We start from the raw sequence: 19,745 nt of genomic DNA, 5'->3' as shown, positions 1-19,745 counted from the left end.
AAATAGGGACTTTCCGGGCCCAACTCCACAGGTTACTAATGGTCCACATGGCAGACAGAGAAAGAAAGAGAGCCACATGAAGAGACCACCAAAATTACCTTCCATTCCAAGAAAGAACAGAAAGATGAAAAAAAGAGAGTTTCACTTAAAACCAGCGTGGGTTGGGAGTGGCATAGTGTGAAATATTAACAGCCCTGAAGCTCTCTTTGTTATGCAAAAAGGGATTTTAAAAAAAGATCCAGCTTCTGTCTGATGAGTGTGCTACTCAAGCACCCGTTTCTTTTCTTCCTTTGCCCAGGAATGGCTGGAGTGATGTAATTACCACACTAGACAGCTGTCTTCCTGGATAAAATCACCTTGTAAAGGAGAAATGCAACTAGAGGATGCAATGAAATACAACGTTTAAACTGATTTCGCAGGCTGCCACATTCGAGTTGGTGCTTCATGCCAGCTTCTTTATTACAGTTTTCTATTTTATGCAATTTCTCTTTGATGCAGAATCTATGGAAGATATGGAGTCTTAAATTTTAGTCCACGTCACAGAGGGTCTGAGATAAATATAGGACAGATCAGCTGAGAAGCGAGGCCAGGACCAGAAGCAGACAATAAAGGGCTGAAGTGCCACCTGGCGGCGGGGCAAGGCTGGGCAGGGCGGCAGCGTCCTTCGCCAGTGCTTCCTCTGCGTGCCCCCCTCTGGTCTCCCTCCGCCACCCCGGCAGAGTCTACCACTCCCAAGACCTCTCCCATCACGCCTATACTGCTGACTGCCGAAACGCTACTTCTTCAACAACAATCCAAGCTCCAGACCCGTATTTCCAAAAAAACCATTTTGTTGTGAAATTTTAAAAAATATATTCCAAGGTAGATAAACAGTATAATGATCTCATCGACAGTATTACATTCTCATGATCCAGTTTCAACAATTAGCAACTCTTTTTATCATATCCTCCAACACTTTTGAGAAGTGGAAGGCTGGAGTATCTTACAGCAAGTCGGGTCCATCATACCGCTTCCCCAAGGCTTATGGGCACCTCCCACGTGCTTCAAAGGGAACTCATTCTCTTTTCCGTTGGTTTGCAGACAGGAGTACTTCTACACCTTCAGACTGCCAGCCTGATCAAGCATACGCCTAGCCTGTCGAGAGGGCTTGATGAATGCGTGCAGAGGGAACGCTACAAACATAAACACACTCGTGCGAGCACGCACACGCACACAAGCACGCACATGTGCACACACAGTAGCAAACTAGACGGCACGAAGCAGAGGTCCAGACGGAGGGTCTAGATGAGGAGACGGGATCCAGGACTTGCTACCGGCTTCCTGTCACGGGCCAGCACTTCTGAGAACGGGTGAACGCAAGGAAACCCTCTGGCGGAAGCAGGGGAGCACAGTGGTTCTCCTGTCCGTCTAAAGTATGGGTTTCGGCAGGCAGCTACTAGTTGAACCAAATACGCTTCTCTCAGGGGGAGGAGAGGCTCTTTTACAACACATATGCTAATGGAGCACAACGACACAGAGCATTTAAAACACAATGTCCCTATGTTTATTCTCCATAGACAGACTTCTACATTAATATTTATGAGGGATTCCTCGTTTATTTCTCCCAGAGATTTTTCTCCTGCCCAAATAGAGGGGGTAAGAGATAAGTAACATGAACCAATTATCTTTTAAACAGCTACGAAGGACCACCGTGTTTATCTGCATTCTGCTCCTTGATTCATCTTCCCAACACACCACCTTCCGCACACCAGCCCCTGCTCACGGCCCGGGCCTGCTGCTCCCTGTGGCGCGCTGCAAGGCCTCTGTCTGCCTTTATGGCCCTGCTGTTGCTGCCCCGGCCTGCAGATCCAACCCTACCACCCTCACTCAGCAGAGCCAGACCCACAACTGCAAATGCTCACCTGCGGCATTCCTGCACCTGGCTCCCAGCCATTTTACACACCCAACGCTTACGCTTCCAACTTATCAAGAAGCATGAGCAGTACAAACACACGTCCAGCACATCTTGTAAAGACACTCTCGCCTCATCAGCTTGGTGGGGGGGCGGGGGGGCCAGCACAGAGGGGAACTAGCCTCCAGGGCTGGTTCACTCAGCCGTCAGTATGTGAGCCAAGGCCAGGCCGGAAAGGGACACAGGGAACCCTGGTCCCCAAGGAGTTTCCAGGCTTAACAAAACACAAGGCAGACAGTGGCAAATGCCGTGGAAGGGTTACCAAAATAAAGCCGTACAGGAGTTCAGGGTTGAAGGTTTCTATCTGCCCAGTCACTGAACCACATTTTCCCTTCCCCAGTCAATGCCACAGACGGAGAAAGACACTTTCCTTCTCCACCCAACAATAACACAAGCAATAAAAACATAAAAAAGGACATTTCAAGAACTATTACTGACTGCGTCTTCTCCGGGCCCTTGAATGGAAACTCTAAAGACCAGGAACAGGCAACAGTGGAGCCTGGATACATAAGAAGACTATTCCACACCCTTGGCCTCAAATGCCTTCTGATTCGATTTCAAGGCAAATGGAAAACAAATGTGAACAGCAACAAAAAAGCAGAGAAAGAAAATGAAATGATGCTTGTGCAGTTAAACTTTTACAATCCAATTGGGTGAGGCCCTGGGCTCTTCCCTGTTCCCACGCTGAGGTTAAGGGTGCAGGCTGGCTGCACGAGCTCAGAATACCAGGCATCTGACCACCAAGGGTTTCTTTCTGTCACAGCATCGAGATGGTCTGACAACATTTTATAGAGTTCTCACCCTTTTCCCAGCCACAATGATAAAAACCTCAAAACAGCTAGGCATACCAGTTCCTACCAACCTTTTAACCTGTACAAGGAAAACTGGTTGAAACTAACAGGCTGAAAATTATTTTGTTGGCGAAACAGAGGGATACAATGAATTACAGGATTGAAGAGCCATGGACAGGTAACCCCTACCATATTAACACTCCTATCCAAACTCAGGACGCTGAATAGGTTTGGATAAATTTTTTTTTTTTTTTTGATAAGACTGGTATCCCTCACTATTCCGGGACACAGCTCCAGTCTCATAGGAAAAAGGCAAAAGAAATACTGAGTCGGACAGCTTAAACATAACTGATGTTAATAAATGAGCTTCTGGAGTGTTGGTTATTGGTAACTGATCTCTTCCTTATTAATATGGTCCCGCAATGGAGAGGAAGATTCTTCCATGTTCTAGAATGCAAACAATGTTTTAATCTTTAATTATATTCTCAATTTCAACTCTTCTGGAGAATTATAGCCACCAAGGCCTAGGATTATTTCTTTATTACACAGCCTCTCAGTGGTATTTAATGAATATTGTTACTTAATACTTGCCAGTAGGGGAAAGGAGGATTTAGTGAATTTCTACTCAAGTTTTGATGACTTTTTGCGGAATGTGAGGAAACTTACAGCTGCAAAGGTCTCTGTTTCCTTTCGGGAACACTTGCTCTGCTCACCAGCCCAAGCGCAGAGTCAGCCTGGGAAATCAGCATCCCTGGAAAAGGGGATTCAGGAAGCGATGCTGTGTATTTCTAAAGCTCACGGCAATGAACCGGTTTGCTTCTCATTCGTGGTGTATTCACTGTCGCTTTGCTCAGAGACAAGCTAAACTCTAATAAAAAGAGATGCCAAACATTCTTGTTCAAGGCTCCTACCACCATCTAAGTTGAAGAATTTAGTATAAACTTATCAACATACCACCAAATTCTGCCCTCAACCAAATATCAAGGTCCTCGGGAGGCAAAACAAAGCCCAAGTGATCAAGAAGAAAATTAGGTCCCTGCGAGGAAGCAGGTTCACAGCCACTATCAAACGACGTCTCTATCAAGGTTTCTGTAAGAGCATAGCTATTAAATACAGAAACTTGGAGTTTCATCTCTGTGTGGCTGAGGAAAAAAACTAGTAAAAAAGGTCTGGAAAATCAACAACAGAAGAGATAATGATGTAACAGCCAGGAAGCTACAGGAAGAGACTCTGGGTTTAGTGCGCTTCATCCTGGCAAATATTTGCCTTTCTCAGTTTAAACGTCAGTGACCACGGTAAGTGGAGCCCCCTCGTTCATCACTATCGCCAAGGACGGATTCATGTCACCGCTTTGCTCTCCGTGATTCCTGTAGGTTTCACGTTAAGCAAAAGACAACAGAAGCCTCTGCCTTTCGAGAACAGAAGCTGCATTTACCACACATTTTGGAGAGAATCCAATCATCTGTATAAGCACCATGTGTAATTTCAAGTCGATGATCTTCTTGGGAATTAGCGTGCAAGGCAGTGGCAGAAAATGAGCCTCTTTCAGTTAAACTCCCAGAACCAGATCAGTGGCCGCCGTACCGAAGGCAATCTGTTGTTCAAACACGGGCCCCCTAGGTGTGCGTGTGGTGTCATTATCCCTGTTACCTCCTGAATGGGCGGCCTTTCTCTCCAGCAACACTTGTCCCTGCACACAGTTTCTGTGTGTTGTTGTTACTCAAACCTGAAGTAGGTCATCCAAGAACAGGAGCATGAAGTGAAGACTCCCCACACTCTCGAAGGTATTAGACAATATTGAAGCAGATGCCCAATGGTGAGGAAATGCTGCTGGCAGGCTCGGAAGAACACCAAGGAATCCTTTTCAGCAATAAAATGGAACGAGGCACTGACACACACACCATGAATGAATCTCCAAAACACCACATCGAGCAAAAGAAACCAGGAGGAAAGTATTCCGTGCGGCATGACTCTGTTTAGGGAACGGGGATAGAAATCGGGGCAGTTGTTGCCTGGGGTGCTTGAGAAACGGGACACATGTATAGTCAACTCCTTCAGGGAGGTCTGCGGTAAAGAGGAGAGAGGGGAGCGGGGAACTGGAAGGGGGAGGGGATTATGAGTCGGGTGTTCTCCCAGGAGATGGTTGTGGAACAAGCATGTCTGCATTCTACCAGGAGTGGGCCAGGAGAAGGGGAACACTGATGGAGCAGGACAGAAACAGGAGACCCACGGAGAAATGGCTCGGAGCAGGTGAGAGGGGACTGGGCCTAGTGGACAAGCAGAAGGGCCGCTCTTGGCCGCGAGCGGGGACGGCGCGTCCCCGGTGACTAGCGAGAAGGCAGCCTACGAAAGGCCCTTAATTTCGTAGGCAGGACCTCTTCACAGACCATAACGTGATACAAAAGAAACTGCCTGGCCTGACAACTTCCGGGGCAGGGGGTTGAGGGGGAGGCAGGTAATACTTTTACAACTAACCTTTCTGTAAAACAATTTATGTTTTCTTTCCTGAAACCTAAATGAGATCTGTGTGTGCGGAAAATAAGAACACAGAAGAGTCTTTCACCTGCTGCCACTGAAAGCCGGCATTTCCTCAGGCCAAGGTGCTGAACAGGAGTCACAGGCCAGTCAGCTTGGCCATACTGATTAAAACCAACATCCCACGTTGCCACAAAAGCACACTAAACAATACAGCATAGAGCTGAGACTGCTATCTAAGAGGGCACAAGTAAACGTGCCCCAGCTGACATAGAGTAAGTACACAGCGATCTCAGGATGCAACTCACAGATCGATCAAGTACGACAGCCACTTCCCAGGCTGATCCCAATCCTACAAAGGTCAAAGGCTGACAATGTTTACCCTGCAACAGGGGACACAGCTCCTTTATGAAAACGATAGTGTCCGTCTGCAAAAGACTTAATATGAACGCTCGGGAATCACGGAAGTGAGGTCGCTTCACCAGTGCCCTCTGAACGCTAATACGGGATCAAAGACCTTTCATCATGAACAACGTCTTTGTCTCCTTACAAGCTTCTTTGGAGGGGGAGAAAGATATGAATCATTAATCCCACAAATCACTAATCCTCTGGGAACTCGGGGAGAATCTGAGTTTTCAAAGACTACTGCTATTAAAGCCAACCGCATTTAAAAAACAAACACATTAATGTGTGGTACAACTCTCCTGTGTTCTTGCCACGCCTGTGGTCTCGGCGCACTCAGGCAGAGACAGCGGTTTTGTGGCAGTAGCTTCCGTGCCACCCAACTGCTGACACAAGCCAATGCAGAAACTCAACTGCCACCACACTAACAGACGCACAGAGTTCCAGGGGTGGGCGAGCGAGGGGCCCGGCCACCGGTCCTTCACCGGCCTCCTCCACTGTTTAGAAATAAACCCTTTCCTGGTGAGCTGGGACGAAGTGAGAGAGTGGCATGGCCATATATACACTACCACGTGTAAAAGAGACAGCTAGTGGGAAGCAGCCGCATAGCACAGGGAGATCAGCTCCATGCTTTGCGACCACCTAGAGGGGTGGGATAGGGAGGGTGGGAGGGAGACGTAAGAGGGAGGGGATATGGGAATATACGTATGCATATAGTTGATTCACTTTGTTATACAGCAGAAACTACCACAACATTGTAAAGCAATTATACTCCAATAAAGATGTTAAAAAAGAAAAGAAAAAGGTTATTGGAGAATATAACACAGAAAAAAGAAAAAAAAAGAAATAAACCCTTTCCTTAGAATCCTGTAAGGTCTATGCAAGAAAGCATCCAGCTCTCCATGAAGGAAAGCCTCCGTCCTTCACAGCTGGCAGTGGAGAAATCGGGTGAAGTTTGGCTGGGCCTCCCTGAGTGGGTCTCTCTCAGCATCCTGCCTGTGGCCTTCTCGGGCACGTTAGGACCACTTCCTTAGGACTCGGCACACTTGACTATGACTCCCTGCTACTTGTTTGTTCCTCTATTTCTACTCAGAGTGTCCTGAAAGCTGAAATTCTATCTTATTCATCTCCAAATCCCCAGCACGGAGCACAGAACCAACCACCTATAGGCCCCGAGTAAATATTTGCTGAATAAATAAGTCAATGGGGCTCACAGGCTCCGCCACTCTTCCCTCTGTGTGATGGCTCTCCTCATTGGCAACTGGGGCGCTTTTAAAATACGTCTGCAAATTCTTTTTTACTTTTAAATTTTCTAAATTTTTTGGCTGCGCCCCGCGGCTTACAAGATCTTCCTTCCCCGACCGGGGATTGAACCCGGGCCCCTGCAGTGAAAGCGCCGCGTCCTAACTACTGGACCGCCAGGGAATTCCCTGAAACATGTCTGCAAATTCTGACACTCCATCCTTCACAAGGGAGAGGCTCTTCCCCCCCCCCCCCCCCCGCCGCCGACCTTGAATGTCAGTCAGACGTAGTGAATCATTTCTAACACACTACAGGGTGGAATGGATGCCACATACCTCTGAGGCGAGGCCATAAAAAGGATAGGCTCTGCCTGGCTCGCCTTCTTCTAGATGGCTTGCTCTGGAAGAAGTCACCCCTAAGTCCAGAGGACACTCAGGCACCCTGTGGACAGGCCCACGTGGAGGGGACTGAGGTCTTCCATCGACAGCTGGCACCAACTTACCTGCCATGTCAGTGAGCCACCTTGGAAGTGACCTTTGAACCCTGGTCCAACTTGCAGATGACTGTGGTCCTGGCTGCCATCTGACTGCAATGTTACGAGAGGCTCTGAGCCAGAACCATGCAGCCAAGCCATTCCCAGGTAGGATCCACAGAAAATATGGGCGATTATGTTTACTGTTATTAAACCACTAAGTTTGGGGGCAACTTTTTACGTAGCAATAGATGACTACTGTAGCAACCCTGGAGGATTCGGGTGTTGTTTTATAAGGGAGTTTCAAGGCATTTCCATAATGACAAAGATAGTTTATGGTCATATCATACTTACAATAAAAATTCTGTAATGAGTCGTGTCCTACAGATAAAACCACAACATGGCTGATTAACAAGCAAATTTAAGTATTCCACAGGTCAAATTATACTACCTTAAAATCTAAGAACTACATTCAACAAACGTTGGGATGTGATACAGAACAATATTACAATTCTTCTTGAAGGTTGTTTTTTGTTTTTAAAAATTATATATTACATACGCATAGAAAAAAATCTAGAACAATATCCATCAAAACTTTAACAATAACTTTCTCAGGGTGATGGTATTATTATTTTTTCTTTCCTTTTTTAATACCTTTGGTCTTTTCAAAATGTACAATATGTATATATTACTAGTGTCCTATTTTTTAGTCTAAAAAATATATATATGATCCAATTAGGCCAGCAGCTATGAATTGCTGGTGTCTCTATTCTGGACATCTAACACTATAAGTGGCACATAGTAGGTGCTCAATAAAAGTGAACAGAATGTCCTTTAGCTGTAGATCCTGCCTACTGGACAGTCACTTTACAAAGGGATTCCAGGATAATGTGAGTCCACAAAGCTCAATGATGTGAAAAGGCAGCAGTCAATTTTCACAGGAAAGAGTCTACTAAGTAAAGGAAATCATTTCAACGTTGTATTCTTAGGACGCAGTAACCACTTTTCTCTTTGAAACTAAGTATTGTAAGTGATTTATTATAAATTTATAATGACAGTTGTGAACACCAGTTGTTTTCTTTTCTTTTCTTTTCTTTTGGCATGCGAACAGAGCCTGTTGATTGCCTTGGTGCTTAAAATAGTTTCTAAGTGTCCTCATAATAGCATGTCACCTGTAAACAGGTTTCAAGCCAATGCAAATTAACAAATGGTGAACAGATGGACTAAGAATTGACTTTTGTCAAGAGAGAGTTAGCAACAAACACTTTTGGCTCCAGCCTTGCGGGACCATTAGAAAGTCTTTCACTTCTCGCCAAGCATCTTGCCTCAGTAGACAATCCAAGCAGAGAAGATGACAAGTTATAAGGGCCCGTTAGACTTTTGAGAGCCGAAAGTTGAGATGTGCAGAACCACCAAATCAACACATGAGAAGCATCAGACAGAAGAAGCTTCCTGCCAAATGGTGAAAACTCTCTCTATCCTGCATCACTCAAAGAAACTGTCCCTGTAGTCTCTGGAAAGGATGGCACCTGTGCCTGCAGCAGACAAAAAATAACTTGTTGGAGGCTGGCTGGTTATGTTCATCCCGTCCTGGAAGCAAACGTTAACTGTGAAGAAAACCTGAAAGTCATAGGAATGGTGGGCTATGGGTGTCCACTGGTGAGAGCAAAGATCCCCAGAGCCAACCCCTGCAATCTCCCAGCTCCCGAATGGCCCTTCTCCTCCTCGTTCTCCGGGTCTCCCCCTCATGTCATCTCCCTGCAGAGGCCTTCTCTGACCCCTCCTTACCACCCTATGTGTTCCCTTCCTAAGTACTAATCATAACCAGAAATCGTTGTAGTAATTTATTAATTTGTTTAGGGGTACTTGTTTTTTGTCTTTTACCCCCAGTTAAACCAAAAGCTTCAGGAAGATGGGACCACGTCTGTCTTGCTCACGATTGTATCCCCAGAGCCTAGGGCAGTGCGTGGCAGAGAGCAGGCATAATAAATAGTTGCTAACCAAACAGAAAATAAATGAGATCCTGTGTAAAGGCAAACAACCGAATCTCCCCTGCAAACACTCCTCTGGACTGGAAATTTTAAAATGTAGTTTGTAACTGAGGATGTAAGCAAAAGAGGGTACAACAGGAGGGCGGGTTGGGCTGGGCAATGTGTTTAAAGACCAAGTCGAGCTTTGGGGAGTAGTGCCCCTTTCAGGGGAGTGTTCACGTGGATAGAAAATTTACTGGCAAAGACTGGTGTGCTTCAATTTCTGACTCCACATCACTGACTGAGCCTTGGCCTTCATCTACTGGGGCTTCTAGTAAAGAACAACCCAACGGGTAGAATAATTGTGGCATACTCGAAGGAATACTACACAGCAACAAAAAAGAACAAGCAACCTGGATGAATCTAACAGATATTGTGTTGAGTGAAGACAGTTGATATAAAAGATTACATATTGTGTGATTCCATTTATATGAATTTCAAGAACAGGTAAAATCAATTGTTCAAGGAAGTCAGAATAGCTGTTAAACTTAGGGAGGGAGGCGGCACTGGGAACACGAGAAGAACCCTCGTGGGGGTTCTGGAAGTGGTGGCCACGTGGCTTGATCTGGGTGGAGCTACACGGAGGTATACACATGTGAACAACCAGTGACCTGTACACTTTACAGGGTCCGCTATCTCTCCTATTGGGAAAAGGAAGAGCACATATATTACTATTTTAAAAAAGAATCAGTGGGCCTAGCACTGATTCTAATCCCAGCTCTACCAGATTCCCTAGATGGCCTGCAGCTTATCAAAATGTGCTCCTCGGCTGTGTCATTTGTAAGATAAGGAGAACTGCCCTTATGCTCTGCCAACTCTGGGAATGTGACAAGGAAACAAAGAATAAGCTCTGAGGCATCCTGAAGTCCTAGAGTCACACACAAACCGTGTAAACTATGAAGTGCATTATAACTGCTTCTTTTAAGACCTATGCAAAATAGATTACCTACATGTTTGGTTTCTAATCTTAACAGATACCTTTTTAAAAGAAAGAAATGACTTTGCAAAATCAAGTTTCCATTAGCTAAAAACAAGCACAGAGCAGACTTCCCCCAGGACAAAAGTACGTTTTTCAAACCCATCACTCACTGAGGCGGTAAGACAAGAGTCGTGGGTTGAGCCTTTGGTCTACGTTTAGCAGATACTCCCATCTGGTTAGCAGAACGTTTCAACGACTGTTGATTCAAAAGGCCAGATGCCAGACCTGCATGGTACTGCAACTGCAGAGAAAAACCAAACAAAAGGGGAAGAAAGATAACATTTGGTAAAAGCTAGACAAGGGGTATTACACTATCAAGACCTGATACATCTTACCGGCTCAGAACATTTTTAATAACTTCAAATACAGCTGCTAACATTTTGCTTCAAGGAATGTATTTATAAGGAGATAATCAGACAAATAGGAAAAGAAACATGAATAAGGTGTTCATCGTGGCATTACAAAACGATAAAGAACTGGAAACAATCTAAATGCCCAACAGTAACTGGGAAATTGGGTAAAATACGTAGAGAACTTTAAAACACCATTTTGTTGAATTAAAAAAAAACCAAACAGGTTACACTGTAAACAGAGAGACGCTTAAAAACATGTTCTCTAAAATGTTAACAGCGTATTTCTAAATAGTAGAATTGGGATAATTTTTTACTTTATTTTTCACCGCTATTCATATATGCGTTATGTAAACGGTTTTAAAGCTTATGTCATTTTTTTACAAGAGGAGCCAGTGGGCTTCCTTAAAGACAGATTAGTTCTGGGAACTCCTGCTGCCGTCATGTCTTGCTTATAATAAAAAGCATATAACTCATGGTCCACTGCAGTAAACCAGGCGCACAACAGGCTTATCATAAACAGATTCAAACATACCGCTGGGCTGCTGTTTCCCGGGGTTAAGATACAAGTATCAATCACAAGAATAAACACGTGAATATATCTTACGATAACGTATACAAATGGATATAGGTTCACTGAACAGAAATGGCTGGAGAAGTTAATCCCACTCCATGGGCACGCAACTGGAACAACACAACTGGGGTAAGGAAGCAGGAGACTTTAAATGGGCTGACAGCCAGCATCCTTTGCTTTGTTCACGACAAACTGCTGAGCTTCGAGGTTACTTAGGACAGATCATCTTACTTTTCTAGACTTTGATTTCTCTATTGGAAAAGAGAAATAATACTGCCTGATTCTAAAACAAACAAGGACTTTTCAAAAAATCTGCTTTATTGAGTTATAATTTACATAAAATAAAATGCACACATTTTAGGCGTACAGTGTGATGTTCTGACAACGTATACCTGGGACACTGCCACCCCAATCAAGATACAGAAAATCTCCATCACTGCAGAAAGTTCCCTTGCGCCCCAATGCAGTCAATCTCCCTCGCCCCCAACTCCGATCATAAGGATCTTTCCATTTAAAATACAACTCATCACTCTCACTCATTGCCAAATGAAGCTTATATCCAATTTGACATGTGACCGTGACTCCCATCTTCCTTCTTTAAATCCCATACTTTGTATTTTAGATCTTAAGAGCTGTCATTCACCTCCATAATAAAATTGTCCTTGAAAGGTATCCCAATTTTCAACAGATGTAAATAAAGCATTCAGATGTGAAAATGCCAAGCTAAGAATTCGGACCGAGACCATTTATAACATCAGTATGTTTCTTCCTCCCCTTCTCACATTAAGCAAGGTCTTTCAAACATTTATTTAGAATCAACTAATATACAAATAGTAATTCATTCTGAAGCTCTGAATCAATTTCTTTTCAAAATGCTCTTCCAAGGCATAGATTTCCTTTGCAGAGTCAGCTACATTACAGCTCATGGTAATGAAACTGGTGACCACCATACAAAAGGGGCCGGGCCCTGGATGCAAAGGGTAATAACCTTCTGAAAAATAAATGGCCTCACCTAAAGCCACTGGGCTGCACACAAATACAGAGTGGAAGAAAACAAAACCAATTGAAATGATCTGCTTCTTGAAAGTGGCTATAAAAATGAAGCTATCCAGTGACCCAGTAACACTGAAGTGTCTGTGTTTGGAGCACCCATATTGCTTTTTAACAGGTTCTTGATTTCCTTGGTCGATTTGCTGTGGGAGCCCTATGGCTGCACAATACAAGACAAAGATACATCACATTGATAATAAGAACGGAGCTCTTCTCGGGGCGGAAAGGGGGGGCATAATTTGGCTCTAACAACTCATCGCAGACCAATGAATTTTGCTCAAATTTGTTTTTCTGCGACAGATTTCTTAAATGGGAAATCGATGGAAGCAAGGGACAGTACGAGTTTGAAAGACGATGTTTCAAAATGTCAGCTACTTGGGTTTCGATCTTGCGCACCAGAATCTGCAATGAGTGCGATATGCATGGAGCTTTACGGAATTAAAGGGAAAGACAGCTTGGCAGGGGCCCCCTCCTGGCTCAAGGCATCGTCTCTCCTTTTGGCTCTCCTTCTTCTGTGTATCTTACTGGGGTCCACGCAAGCTCAGCCACTCCAGCCCTGCTGACTCTTTTGAGTGGACGAGTCCTGCCAACCACGCAGAGCAGCACGGTGGTTCTGCCCACCTGGCGTCATCTGCCCAAACAAACCAACCCAAAACAGCAGAAACGCATGCTAGCTGCTGTCTTTCAAAGGGTTCCTTTGAAACTTCTACCATCTTGGATGCTCTTAATGTACACCACACCCCTAAGAGCACAGGAAGATGGAAGGACTTTTCTTCCCCCAAAACGAAACCTGCCTGTGAAAGCTGACTCACAGTGATTAAGCAACATTTGTTCACCATATATACGCTTCTCGGTTTCCAGGATCACAGCTCCGACTGTCAAGATCTATAAGGAGCCCATTAAATATTTACCGAACCATCTTTATAATGGGAGAAAAGGTCAAAGTTAATAAAACTGACAGGCAGCTCCTGTCCAACTGGATTTATACATTATTTAAGCACTAAATACTCCATTCCATGAAACACAGTTTAGATTTGAAAAGACTCTTGGAAAATGTTCACTCAGACAATGGTTCTAGAACAGGAGAAGGGAGTTCAGAGCTAATCTACAAATTAACATTAAGAACATATCACTCCCCAAAATACTGCCATAAGTTTTCAGTTACAGGCTCTGTAATATTTTCTATAAAATATATACTTCAATAAACATATGTGGCTTGGGAGCAACTCTATTTCAAAAGGCAACTAACTTATCGAAGTTATAATGTGATTTTTCTATCCAAGATCATTTCTCCATTAATCAGCAAGAATAAAATGAAAGGGGGAGAGAGATAAAGCCGTCCATTCTTTTAACTCCCACATCTCACAGCTGTGGGGAATGGGAGTTCGTGTGGTCAGCTGCGGTGAGGGGCTCTTCATTTACTGGTAAGTGGCTACTCCGCAGTAGCAGCTATTTCCATGCTCTCTGGATTTTGAGAACATTTCTCTCAGTTCCTATTTTGCTATCTATTAATGTCAAACTTCTATTTTCTATGACTAACCTCGGATTCTTCTGTCAGGTCTCAACCTAAAGCCCTTTCTAATCAATTATGTCTACTAATTAGCTCTAGGCCTGAGATATTTTCAGCAACTCATAATGATCTGAGGGAAACACCATTTTGAATTAGGAAAACCTTGATTTACTGCATATTTCTTAAAGTAATGCTGTTTTAGTAATATTAAACATGCAGAAGTGTTGAAGGTTACCAGGTAGGGTCCTGGTAAACTCTAGTGTACAGACTAAGAGCCTCTGTAACAAGCATTCTCTTTGAAAATGTGCTACTGAGCTCTGCTACTAACAAGAGCTGTGCGGCCTTACACATCTCACTCCCCTCTCTGCAAAACATGCGTTATGTTTTCTCCAAGGATCCACCTAGCTCTAAGGTTTGATTCCTCTAGGTTTCTAAAGAAGTTACATGGGTATTTGACTTCACCACAAAGTGTTGAAGTAATGTCCCTACAATTTCATACAACAGCAAACCCTTTTCCTCTGGATAGCCTAAGTCTTTACTGCTTTTCAGAAAGTCCAAATCCAATTAGCTTTAATATGCTTCAAATCACAAGTAACAAAATGTACTGGAAGGAGATGACATGAAAGGAAATTATTTTTAAAAATAGGACTCAAATGCAAAGTTTCTGACTTAAATCTCGGGTTCAGAAAATCAGATGAGCAATGATCCCCCTGCTTAGTTCTCCAACTTGTTTCACGTCCTCCATGTTGTTCTGAATGCTCTACCTGCTCCAGATAGATAAAGGACGTGTTCTGCAATGGACAGAAGTTTGAGAAGAAAATAGAAGGAAGTTCATCATACTGATTACATTCAATATACTAATTAAGCCAGTGGTGTTCAATTAGGCCTAGTACTTAAAAGCTGTAGTGGTTCCTAGAACCTCCCAGGGGACCACGGTACAGCATCTATTCATAAGCAACACTATCCTACCCATGCCATATGGCCTGAATCCCACTTTAAGAAAACTGACATTCAAAAATCTCAAAATTTATAAGCCAGATCAATGAAGGTTCGATTCTCCCTACTCTGAAAACCATTGTTTTGTTTTCAAAGACTCATCAAAGGCTTCTTTAAGGGTGGGGGCAAGTTCAACAACAACGACAGCAAGACTCCTCCAAACCTTAAGGCATTTCACTTTATTTCTAAAAATCACTTTACACAGAATTACACATACGTTTCTAAGAACACTAGGAAGACACATCGGTACTTCCAGTAACTAAACCCTTTGGATGAAGAATGAGCTAGAAGTCAGTCATAATAAATTCTGGCTGGCTTAGAGCAGGGCCACAGGAGGGGAAGAAGAGATGAAGGCTGGGGAGCCCCTGGGCCTCCTCCAGTCCCCCTCGGGCAGCTCCCTTCTCCCAGCAGAGCTCCTCTCTGTCACCGGGATTTGGCAGCAGGTAAAGTAGCCTGGTGTTCTTTCTTGGTCCAGGAGTGAAGCTGGCCACGAGGGAGACACATCTGGAGGACACAGCCTTGTTATTGATTAGCCTGCATTCTCTGCAACCTGCAGGGTAGCGCATGACGTACAGGTGATGCTAATGAATTTGTCAGCTCCTAAGTGGACTGGCAGATTGGTGAAAGTGCCCTGGCCTGGCCTGTCACTGGAGCCAATCTGGAGAACAGAATGACTCCATCAGACAGTCCTCTTAAGGCTGGTCTCTTACAAAAGCAAACACACAGCTTTGCAGGTGCTCACTGTTGTGACAGAGCCCTGAAGGAATCCTTTCTCCCTCTTACTCTAATTGCTAAAAAAGCGGGCATGTCTGAACCTCTCCGCAGGCTTGAGTTCAGGAAAAGGCATCCATGGGGACTGCACTCGGATTACTTCAAATCATAGAATTCTCATGTCAGAGAGGAGTCTTAGTGAAGCCTCCCCTCCCCCCACCCCACCCCCACTTTACGGGAGAGGAGACTCTGACCTTAAAGAGGTCACACATATCACAAGAGGGAAAAAGGCCATTCAAGGTCCACCTTACGTATCTTCTTCCTGTGGTTTTAAGTGTGCTGCATCTTTCTAACCGGAGGACCTGGCGTGTGTCACCTCCGCTTCGGCAATGACACACAGGTCTTCTTCTCGGGCAGGCGGAAACTAGCGCTAAGGGAGCGGGCGCAGAGCGTCACTGGCGTTCGCTGGCTCTTGTCTGCTCTGTTCGCTCTGACCTCTTGCAGGCGCTGAGACGTCACATGTTTTTCCCTCCTACTGACTCCAGTCATGTCTAAGGTGGGGAGTTTGGGGAAGTTCTAAATGCTACCATTTTAAGGTTTTAGTATCATCCGGCATCAAAAACTTTGGTGAAAAGAAACCAAGAAACCATAGAAACCTCAATATTGTCAGAAAACGTAAATTCTAGACTCAGCAGTAACACATCTGACCTTCCTAGCAGCCCTGATATCGTTTGATGGGGCAACCGTGCTGGTGCTTCATGGGTTTTCATAAATTACCTCATTGTCCAGGAGAATCCACATGTCTGTTATCTGTTTTTACTGAGGGATCATCTTTGAGAATTTGTGTCATACATCATGGTAGTAAGAGGCAAGGGCACTATCCACGTGGGACCACTTCCCCTGCACATCACTGACCATAACAACCAGAGCTGGTTGGCATAAGTGTGCTGACAATCTTCCCAAGACGCAAGAGTGCACGCCAAGCTCACGGCCCCAGTCTAGGGACATCTGACACCGGGATCAGTTCATGCCACAAACACCTGGATCAAGCCACACGCCATGAAGCTGCCGTGTGTGTATGTGGCGCTGGGAGGGTGGGGGAGGCTAAGGTGAGATTTTCATACAGTCATATTTCTCCTAAACCATTAAGCTTTCAACTAAAACCATTATTTGTACAAAACTAGGAACACTTCGTCACCACTTCGAGTTGCAAAAACCTTTGCCCCTCATTATTAAAATGTGTTTTGTTTCCAGCTAATGAGAAAGAACCATGTATTACAATAAAGCTCTGCTTCTTCTTTGGAACATAATTCTAAGGAAAGAAAGAAGCAAGGTTGCCTGGTATTATCTGGGCCAAGGAAAACAACTACAGAAAAATACCATAAATCTAATTGTTTTGCTCAGGTTTTTAATCTAAGTATCGGATAATGATATTAGGTTCTTTTCTCATTTTATCTCCTACTGCTTCTTTCATATAGCCAATATGAAAAAGAAAGAAAGAAAAAACAACCTTAGATTTGAGCTTTTATGGGTATATTGTTTTTTTTTTACTTGGGCAAAACAGCATCAATAAACCATAAGGAAGCGTCCAATTTATTTGCCTATTTGTTCTCTACTGGGAAGCTGGATTTCAGGCCTTTCAATTACCATGAAAGCAGGACACCAAGTCAGGGCTGTGCTTCTGCTCAACTGTGGCATCATTTCCATGCTAAACGCCATTTGGGTTTCTTTTTTCCTACATATGAGTCCTCAAATGTCCAAACTTCAAAACTGTCAAAGAAGTAAATAGAGAGCATGGATAGCAGTCTTCTTCTTTCTTAAATATCTGCAATGTTTAGAGTTGTTTAGAATTGTTCCTCTGGAGAGTTCCAAAACTCACACCTTTATTAACAGGCCTTTCTCCACAACTGCCCCTGTTTACACTACAGCTGCATGCATGTTGTCATACTTCAAGGATGTCAATCAGCTGGAACAGTTATATCACTCATATATCTAAACAGATCCAACAAAAAGCAAACTGTGAATGTGGCTAAAAACGGAGGAAACAGCCATCGTAGGGACTATTTGTAGAGGCAGAGAGAAAGCAGACAAAAGAAAGCGAAAAAGAGACCCTAACAGACAGACAAGGGTACACAAAAACTGGTGTTGCCCCATCTCCTGTTAACCACCCTGCCTTTCATACCAGGCTTTCAACCTGTTTGCCCTGCGTGGTCCTGGAGAGCAATGCACAGGGTCATAAAAAACATGTTGGGGGGCCACCGGGCCACTGAAGAAGGTGAAGGCAGGATATGCAAACAGGATCAAGGCAGAACCTGACGATTCACTAATGAGAGCGTTCTAACAGGCTAGTAAACGATGGCGACAATGAGCGCACGTCCTCTGAAGAGGGACAACACGGGGGCAATCCTGCTCACCTGCATTCGTATTAGAGGAAGCAGTCCATGCCAGATGGGCCACCATGTCCTTGTCTCCAACTAAGCCTGAACCACCCCAGAATCATTACCCATTTACACACTATACTATATCCAACAAAAACAAAATGTGTCCTTGACCTTTCTCTATCACTGACCAAAGACAGAAGTAGCAGGGAAGAATGACACGCCCCAGAATTAGCTTTATATTTCCACCAGAAATGCCAAATACTAGTTTTCTATTGCATACCTAGGGCCTGGATCCAAAGTCTAAAATGGAAGGCTAGAATGATGTCTAGGGTGCCTTCTAACACTGAAATTCTATGATGTTGTATTTCTCTATGAAAATGCAGTCTAAACTTGCATTGGTGAAATTTAAATATATTTTTGAAACGCAAACATTTTATCAGTCACCAGAAGTCTCTACTTAAGGCAGTTAAAGAAGGGAAAGGGCTCTTTGTGATGTCTGATGCTCGGCTGTTGGCTGGCATCTAGTGCAGTGCTAGAGGTCTAGCGAGTAACAAATGTCTGCTGACACACACTACTTTGTTATCCCCCCCAAACATTCACAGGGGAGGCCTGGAGGAAGAACTGAATATTCCCATATAATAGGTGTGTCCCTGGATATTTCTTTCTTTCTCTTCCTCCCAAAGAAAACAGAGGTTTCTCAACTGAGAAATGAGTAAAATGACAACCACCGGACACTTCCATACCTGAATTCTAGACACTGAATTCTAAGCATTAGTCGTTTGCTGACTTATCACTGAAAAGATTTCAGTCGAGAAACCAGTAAACATGATTTTTAAAAATTACCAATCTGACCAATTTAAAATTATGATTAGATTATTACAAACTTCTTTTATGGGTAGTAAAAATGATTCCTATGTGCTCATCGTCAGTCAGTTTAGATTCAGTTGGACAGTTTAACTCTCCCTTCTTCTAATGTCATGAAATGCGGAGCTCTGCTTCAAGCATCATCTTCATCACCATCAAAAGCAGCCCCCATCGGCTGCTTCTTCTTCCTTCCGTAAACATCATAAACATCGTCAGCTGGGAGCCAACTGGCCCCAAAGCAGGGATCTGACCAGCCTCAGCCCCAGTCCTTGCTTACTCAGGAAATGAAGCAAGGAGGCGGGGAAGAGGGAAAGGCAGCACAGAGAAAACTCAGAAGGAAGAAGGATGGGAAACAGCCATACGATCACTGACTTTTCTGACTTTAAAAGATACGCAACTATGATGTCAGTCAGACAAGCTGAAAATAACAGGAGTGGAAGCAAAAGGCCAGCAGCTCAGGTCAGAGGCCTGTGAGAGCAGGAATCAGGAAATAGAAGAAAACGTTCAGGAAGACACTCTTCTTATTGATCATTTTTAACAACTGCCTTTTCCCTTCGGGAATAGGAGGAATAAAGCCTGGTGGCTTGGGGGCAGTAAGTCCAAGGAGGCAAGTGCTTTTCCTTTGTGCTTTGGCAGCAAAGGCTGCAACTCCAGAGGCAGTGTGGTCCCCTGGGTACCAGGAGGACGAGCTTTGTAGTCAGACAGCCCCGAGTTCAAACCTCAGCTCAAGTACGAGTTATTCTGGGCATTTCTGGGTGTTTCCTCTTCCCTCTGAGCCTGTTTCTCCACCAGCCCAATATGGGAAAAAAAAACAACCAGATTTCTCTCGCAAGGACAAAGCTGTTCTCCTGTTGACGGAGCACACGCCCTAAGGCAGACTTCAAAAGTGCCTTTTCCTTATCTCACAACAACCCCAGGGAGAAAGGTACGCAGCCTCCTTTTACAGATGAAGAAACGGAAGGGCAGT

At 44.2% G+C, this 19,745-nt stretch overlaps 1 protein-coding gene across 2 annotated transcripts in view; it reads right to left on the bottom strand.

The window, feature by feature from the left end:
- Positions 1-19,745, bottom strand: part of MED27 (mediator complex subunit 27) — a 195,613-nt gene that overhangs the window by 121,381 nt on the left and 54,487 nt on the right. For both annotated transcript variants that reach the window (XM_030838488.3, XM_060300260.2), the window contains exon 3: positions 10,453-10,583. In XM_030838488.3, the coding sequence (XP_030694348.1) occupies positions 10,453-10,583 (131 nt within the window). The remainder of the gene's footprint in view (positions 1-10,452; positions 10,584-19,745) is intronic.

The sequence above is a fragment of the Globicephala melas genome, chromosome 6 (assembly GCF_963455315.2).
Source record: "Globicephala melas chromosome 6, mGloMel1.2, whole genome shotgun sequence".
Taxonomy (NCBI): domain Eukaryota; kingdom Metazoa; phylum Chordata; class Mammalia; order Artiodactyla; family Delphinidae; genus Globicephala; species Globicephala melas.
Note: the sequence above shows the minus strand (reverse complement) of the source record. Positions and strands in the feature narration are given on the sequence as shown.